Raw genomic sequence first — 7,801 nt, 5'->3', positions numbered from 1 at the left:
GCTCTGGTATTGTAGTGATACTGATAGAACCGATGAATTTTCGGAACTTTAGTATTTCGGGGTTTCGGATTCAACTTCTTTTAATATTTTGGCAAACATAATTCTCCGTTTTCATTTGAATTTTCTATTGCATAATCTCATCAATTGACGAAAACCAACTTAAACCCTGACGTTATGATGGTTTAGTAACCCTCTTCCGTCAATTACATACTAAACGAGCAACTCGAAAGCTGTTGAGGTGATATCGAAGGTAAGTAGAGAAACACAAATAAAATGTTAGAGGTCTTAAAAGATCTTTTGTGTAACTAAGCTCGTCGTATTTCATTGATTTTTAAGGTAAAGTCTCGCCTAATCCTGCATCAACTCTAACAATAGCGTTGAACTTTTGATAAAATAGGAATTAGGGGTGCCATAGTGTGGTTTGGTTCGACTTAGGTTTTCTTTCTTCTACTGGTCATATCTTATTCGAACTATAATGTTGGCTTAGTGTGCATTTCAATGATACAAACTGAATGAAATCATGCCGCGCGGCATCCAATGTTTAAAATATCGGTATTGACGGAAATATTGATGTGCAAATTTGTAGAAATATTGGCAGATATATTGAATCGATATCAATCTCAGTTGCTTTTGATGGAAATGATAGAAATTTAAAGTGGAACTTTAGAGATTGACAAACATTGGTTTGATAGAAATATAAGAGTTTTTTTTTTATATTTAATAGATGTGTCAAAAATATCAACGATATCTGTCGATTTTTAAGAGTTTCTCCAATATGAGGTTATGTTTAGATTTCATGTCCTATTATTGTATTATTTTTCTGAATTTTTAGAAATTTCCATGAAAGTATGATCGTATCGAATTTATTCATCACTAGCGGTATCCTAATTTTCATAGTATAAAAATGTTTTAAATTTTAGCGGCAAGACCTTTGAAATAAAAAGGGCTTGTCACACTTCCCCCCGTGTCCAACTTTCCCGCTTTTTTGGTTAAAGGCATGTAATAATAAAGATGGGCCGGGTTTGGGCCCCCGAAATATGACCGACTTAACTCCAATTTGAATTTGTATATCCATTCGTTTCGATACAAACCCAAAAAAACCTCTGGAAAATCGCGAAATATGGGCAGTCACGGACGCAGCAGCAGAAGAAAGGAGGCGCCGTCGTCTTCCTCCAAGAGTCGCCGCAGAAGAAGATCCGACGAATCCGATTCCGCGTCGTATACCGAGTCTGATGATTCCGACAGCCACGACTCCTCCCCGGCGAGGAGCTCCAGGAAGCGCAAGGAACGTAGCAGTCGCAGAAAGAGTAGCCGTCGGAAGGACTCCGACGACGAGTCGTACGACAGCGATGAGAGCGAGGAACGTGACCGCAAGACGAAGAGGTCGTCGAAGAACGTTACGGAGGAGCAAATCGCTGAGTACTTGGCTAAGAAGGCACAGAAGAAGGTTTGCGATTTGGTCTCTTAGGGTTTCGTTTTGAAATTTTTTATGAATTTTATGATATTGACTGTACGGTGCTCTTGGTTTTGATTGAGTAGGCAGCTCGAGTAGCCAAGAAGATAAAATCAAAAACGGTTTCGGGTTACTCGAATGATTCGAATCCCTTTGGCGATTCCAATCTCAATGAGATGTAAGTTTTTATTAATTTTTGTGGGTTTTAGACTCTATTCGTTGGTTACATTGGGTTCGGTATTCGATGTTGGGTTATAGAGCACATTTGGACACGCTATTGCGAAATTAGTTGGCTTTGTGAAGCAATAGGTTATTGAATGCTTATGCGTACCAATCGTGGAAAGCATTCATTTATAATATGGTCAATTATGAGTGTTGAATATGGTTAACCTCAAAGGACGAGGAAGAGCGTTTATGCTGAAACGTAACTGTTTACATTTTGCTAGAAGCATAGGCCATTCATTTGTTACAGGGTGTTTTGCTCCTTTTTTTATGTTCTCATTATAGTTGGTTGTATTTAGTAAATTTCAGATTTGAATATTTTTTTAGTACAGCTATAGTTTCGTAGTCTTATTAGCATATCTCATTGGCTCAACTATCTATCTGGTATGTGGTGGCTGACATATATATATATATGTTTCGTTAGGATATGCTTATGGATTGTAAGCTTTTTTGTTTTTTTTTTGTTTTTGTTTTTGTAACTTTACACTGTGCCATATTCAGGTTTGTATGGCGAAAGAAGATTGAGCGTGATGTGTCACATGGTGTTCCGCTTGACGAGTTTTCAGTTAAGGCTGAGAGAAAAAGACAGAGAGAAAGAATGGTACATAATTCTAGCCCAAAATTACTTCTCTTTTGTTACTTTTCTAATTGTTGTGTTCTATTCCTTGTGGTTATGGAATTATTAGTCTTAAACAGGGGTTTATATATTATTGGACTTTTAGTTCCAATCAGTTAAAATGTCAGATACATAAGTTAGAGAATATGCTCAGTATAGAAGTTCATGAGTCTGGAAATAATTTTATTCTGTTGTTGGAAAATCCCTGGAGAATTCAATTGAAATTCATGACCAAAAAATTCGATTTTATCTTATAAGTTACTGGAATCAGCATTAGTTGTTACTACAAGATGGATTACATGGAGTAACAAGCTTAGCTGCTGAAGTTTGTTGACATTGTACAAATAGAGACTGAGAGCCTTTTTCTGCATCCATATAAATGGATCTATGTAGATCGTTGTTATTACATTCCAATTCTTCCCGATACCTCCCATGGAAACTTCTAAATTGTATCACAAATTGACAGTTCTTTCTATTATATTAGAACGGAACATAATCCTGAGTCCTCACTTAGGATTGGATGCAGATAGAAAAGGAATTTACTAGTTCATAATCATTTTGATATCTCGATAAACCTTTTAGGATAATTAATAGGCAAGAGAGGCATTTGAAATCGCTAAGAATGCAAAGGGAACTAAACCCTACACTGAGACTAAGGCTCATTCTTTTTCTCAAGTTTACTCTCTCTTAGGTAACTGTATACTGCACACGTACTATGTATTGTATTCCAAATAGATTAATCCTGTGCCTTGGCCATGACGAAAGTTAGGTGGGTTGGCAGTTCTGTTTCATTGTCTCTACATTTGTACTTTATTGACTGCAGAGACAAGAGATTAAGACTCTAGGAAACCATTTACATCCAGTTACCAGCCTGCTAAATTACTTTTGATGGAGCTCCTGCTTAGCTAGGATGAAGAACAAGAAGAGTATAGAAACCATCCAATTATCCAGTAACCCATGTGCTAAAGAAGTTTTTTCATGGAGGATGTTCTGCAGAAGTTAGCTAAATAGGAAGATAAACATACCACTTAGGTTTTGTTACAACTATTTAATATATCACAAGACCAATTTCTCTTCAGAGGCCATCTTGCGGCCCTGGGGTTGCAAAATAAATGAGTTCTATGATTAAAACATGGGATTTTTAGCCTCAGTAATTTACAGTTGTTCAGTTTTCATCTTTAGAATTTTAATATATTTATTACAAACTCATCCTTCAGGCAGAGATTGAAAAGGTCAAGAAAAGAAGGGAAGAAAGGGCACTTGAGAAAGCACAACATGAGGAAGAAATGGTAAGTTTATTACCTGGTATGGCTTATATTTTTTCATTGAAGATCTTGGGCATGTTTGGAAGTGCTTTTAAAATGACGTAAAGTGCTTTTGGTGAAAGTGTTTTTGGGTTCCGAAAGCACTTGAGGTGCATTTTGGAAGAAGCACCAGTGTGCTTCTTGCAGGTAACACTCCAAAATGCTTTTCCAGGATTCACTTGCATTTTTAATAAGGATTGGTTCCAAAAGTATTCCAAAAGCATTTTCATCAAAAGCGCTTTCATTCATTTAAAAACACTTCCAAACACACCTCTTGGGGTAAAATCTGAATGCATTTTCCCATTGGAAATGATACTTTTAGTTCTGTAGTTTCTCCTTTTCCTAATCAGTCTAGCATTGCTTTTCGGTTAAGTAAAGTTGATTTCTTTCTGCAGGCACTGCTAGCCAGAGAACGTGCTCGGGCTGAGTTCCAAGACTGGGAGAAAAAAGAAGAAGAGGTGTGGTGCTGAATTCAATCAATAAATTCCTATTCTTGCCGATTTTTGCGTTGAACTTGCATTTTTCTTTTCCAATGCTCTAGCTTACATGAACGTGTTGAGATTTTGTTTTACCTGTCAATTTGATAATCAACATGTTCTACGTACAGTTCCACTTCGACCAAAGCAAAGTCAGGTCAGAGATCAGATTGCGTGAAGGGCGTATTAAGCCAATTGATGTACTGTCTAAACATCTGAATGGCTCAGATGACTTTGAGATTGAGATAGACGAGCCATATATGGTCTTCATGGTAAATATTCCTGGGAGACTTGTGCATACTTTCACAAAAATTTATTTAATCTTCACAGCAATTTAGTTGCTTCTCATTTCTATTTTGTATGGAAATTATTAGGCACCTTTCCTGTGCAATGAGTGGAGATAGAAAGAGAGTTAATGAATGTTTCTTTCCATGACTTTTAGATGCGCGTGTGTGTGTCTGTACGCTTGTGTGGGTGGGGATGGGTTATCTGGAAGGGCTTGGTTTCTGTTCTTGTTGATCGACTTGGTTCTTAATTAGAGCTCTCAAGTAGCAAGAGTCTTAATTCTTGCAATAGTAGCCTGGACCATCAATTTCTATTTTATTTTTTCAATATTTAGGAAATTATTACTTTCTTTCAGTTCTCCATCTCGAGACAGATGTTATAAAGTTGAACACATGAAACAAGCATTGGCTTTGCCATTTCAAATCAAATGTTTATCTCTATTTAATGTCCAGTGTCTTCTGTTTCAATGTTGTAATTTGGTGTTGTGTGCATTAGTAAACATAATAATGACATAGATTGAACTGTTTGAATCATAATTCACATTTGGCATTTGACATGTACAATGCAGGGATTGACTGTAAAGGAAATGGAAGAGCTTCGAGATGACATCAAAATGCACCTTGATTTGGACAGGGCAACAGAAACACATGTGAAGTACTGGGAGGTATTATTTTCTTTCTTTTCCTTTTAGTGCATTTCTACCTCTTACAATGTTTCTTATGGATACTTTACCTCCAGATATGAGTGCTTCAGATTAATCAAGCTATGCTAATTAGTTAGTGTCTCCTGTTTTATGATATGGTTTGCTTGCCTCAATATTTTGTATTATCGATGTGGTTGGAGGCTTTAACAAATATAGCAGTAATGATGCTCCTTTATTTGGTTATTTTTCTTTTTATTCAATGTTTTTTTTGTCCTTTGGGTTGTCTAGAGTGAGTTAGCTGTACCCAACGAGCTAATCAGAGAATCAAAGGCATGTGAAGTTGCAACTTTGCCAGCTGCAAACAATAGTTATAATTAGTTGGACTTCATTTAATTGCCTAAACATTTAGTAATTTAATGTAGATAGTGCCTAAATAGTTATACATTAAAAGCAAAATTTGTTTTGGGACTGTATCCTAATATACAATTTGACAGGCACTTTTAGTGGTTTGTGATTGGGAGCTAGCTGAAGGTCGGAAAAAAGATGCAATAGATCGAGCTAAGGTTCGTGGAGAGGAACCTCCTGCTGAGTTGCTTGCGGAACAAAGAGGCTTGCATACTAGCGTTGAAGCAGATGTCAAGAACCTCTTGGAAGGAAAGACTTTCAGGGAATTAGAGGAATTACAGTCCAAAATTGAGTCAGAAATGCGTTCTGGAACAGCCAAGGTTGTTGAGTATTGGGAGGCTGTTCTCACACGCCTCCATATATTCAAGGCCAAGGTACTTTAGCCTTACATTCTTTAATGTCTTTCAACTTTATATTGGATATAGTGTTTGGACTCATTATTTAATTCCATCCAATACAGGCTTGTTTGAAAGAAATCCATGCTAAAATGTTGCACAAGCATTTGCAACGGCTTCAGAAACGGGAGGATGGTGAAAAGAACTTGGATAGGGTTCATGATTCACAGCCTGAAGAGGAGGAGAGTGAGTCTGATGTCAACGGTATGCACACTTGTGACCTGTGGGTTTATGATTTTATTACAAATACGGGTTGCTAATATATTTTTGTATGTAGATGCACAAGCATTTTCTCCAGAACCCATGGAGGATGAGATTCATGTGGCTGAGGAAGAGGCTGGGTCATTTTCACCAGAGCTGTTGCATGGAGATGAAAATGAGGAAGTAGTCGACCCTGAAGAGGACAGGGCTATACTGGTAATATTCAGGTCCTAATACTGGTAAGATTTCTTTGCACAAGTGCATTGGTGTAACCGCACGAGTCTTGTGTTATGTTAACAGGAAAGGAAGCGTGTAGCTGTGTTAGAAGAACAACAGAGGCGGATTCAAGAAGCTATGACATCAAAGCCAGCTCCACCAGAAGATAATTTTGAGATGAAGGCCATGAAATTCATGGGAGAAATGGTTGAAGGAGACGCAGTTCTTGGCACGGGTTCTGAAGTGAACCTTGACTCACAGGTACTTCATCTTGGCCATTCTCTTCTTTTGCACTTTATTTTTTTTTCCCTCAGTTGTACTCAAGGAAAAATGTAATTGTAGTGGGGCACATCTCTCAGATCTTTATGCAGAATTTGATGAAATAAATGTGGATGTAGGTATACTGGTGGCATGACAAGTACCGACCTAGAAAGCCGAAATATTTCAACCGTGTTCACACTGGATACGAGTGGAACAAGTACAATCAGACTCACTATGATCATGATAACCCTCCTCCGAAGATTGTGCAAGGATACAAGTTCAACATCTTCTATCCGGACCTTGTTGACAAGACGAAGGCCCCACATTATACGATAGAGAAGGATGGCAACAGCAGTGAGACATGCATTATAAGGTTCCATGCAGGGCCACCCTACGAGGACATTGTAAGTTTTCTTGATTTGGTAATTGAATCTTGTTGGTTATGATCCTGTTCAGGATGAAATTACTTAGTCGCTCTTCTAATTGGATTGCAGGCGTTCCGGATAGTAAACAAAGAATGGGAATACTCACACAAAAAGGGGTTCAAATGCACATTTGAACGTGGAATTTTGCACGTATACTTCAACTTCAAACGACACCGCTATCGTAGGTGACGTGTTGGTAGGTTTGTTACTTTTCATTCCGAAGCTGACATATATAAACAGTTTGATCGAATCTTGATTATTTTACTCTGTGTACTATAAGATTTTATGGGCATGTATAATATGCGGGCAACGGTTCGTTTAAACATAGTTGAGAACTAAGTTAAAAGAACAAGAGTATGGATACCTTGCTTTTGTTTTGCATAGTAATATTGTACTTGTATGCCTCTAACTAGATTGTGGGTCAAGTTTTGAAAAGAATAGGGTAGTGAAATTTACGTACGAGAAGAATAAGGCATGCTTTAATGCATTTTACTACGGCTTGGAAGTCTCGCCGGACTTTGTCTACGTCGTGTTTTTTTTTTATACAAGCGATATTGTGACAAGCGTGGAGAGAGGCTACCTCATAAAACCCAGTTAGTGTTTGATTAGGACTGAAATATCCCGTTAGTCCATAATCCTTTGTGCTAGGAAGTGTGTTCTTTTTTCACCTTCCACTGAAGTTATTGCGGTTATTTGTAATTTACCAATTTATCCTTCCCCAGCAAAAGAGGTTATGCTTAATGTCAAACATCAACCGTCCCTTCTTCATGGGCTCATCCCTCTTACCCCTACTGCAAAGCTCCGGCGAGACCACCTTCGGATTGTCTCTCTGCAGATTCGATTTTCTGCACAGCCTTGCGAGAAAATATAAAATTGGAGATGTTGAATCTGAGGTTGAA

At 37.8% G+C, this 7,801-nt stretch overlaps 1 protein-coding gene across 1 annotated transcript; it reads left to right on the top strand.

Moving 5' to 3' along the window:
* Positions 1-1,093: 1,093 nt before the first annotated feature.
* LOC137712719 (splicing factor Cactin) lies at positions 1,094-7,355 on the top strand. The gene is made up of 13 exons (XM_068451862.1): positions 1,094-1,447; positions 1,540-1,631; positions 2,177-2,276; positions 3,509-3,580; positions 3,991-4,053; positions 4,203-4,343; positions 4,925-5,020; positions 5,494-5,778; positions 5,865-6,003; positions 6,077-6,216; positions 6,301-6,477; positions 6,615-6,881; positions 6,972-7,355. Exons 1-13 carry the CDS (start codon positions 1,121-1,123, stop codon positions 7,089-7,091), a joined length of 2,019 nt encoding a protein of 672 aa, XP_068307963.1. The 5' UTR covers positions 1,094-1,120; the 3' UTR covers positions 7,092-7,355.
* The last annotated feature ends 446 nt before the right edge of the window (positions 7,356-7,801 follow it).

The sequence above is a fragment of the Pyrus communis genome, chromosome 13 (assembly GCF_963583255.1).
Source record: "Pyrus communis chromosome 13, drPyrComm1.1, whole genome shotgun sequence".
Classification (NCBI taxonomy): Eukaryota; Viridiplantae; Streptophyta; class Magnoliopsida; order Rosales; family Rosaceae; genus Pyrus; species Pyrus communis.
The sequence above is the reverse complement of the archived record's forward strand: the minus strand, read 5'-3'. Positions and strand labels throughout refer to the sequence as shown.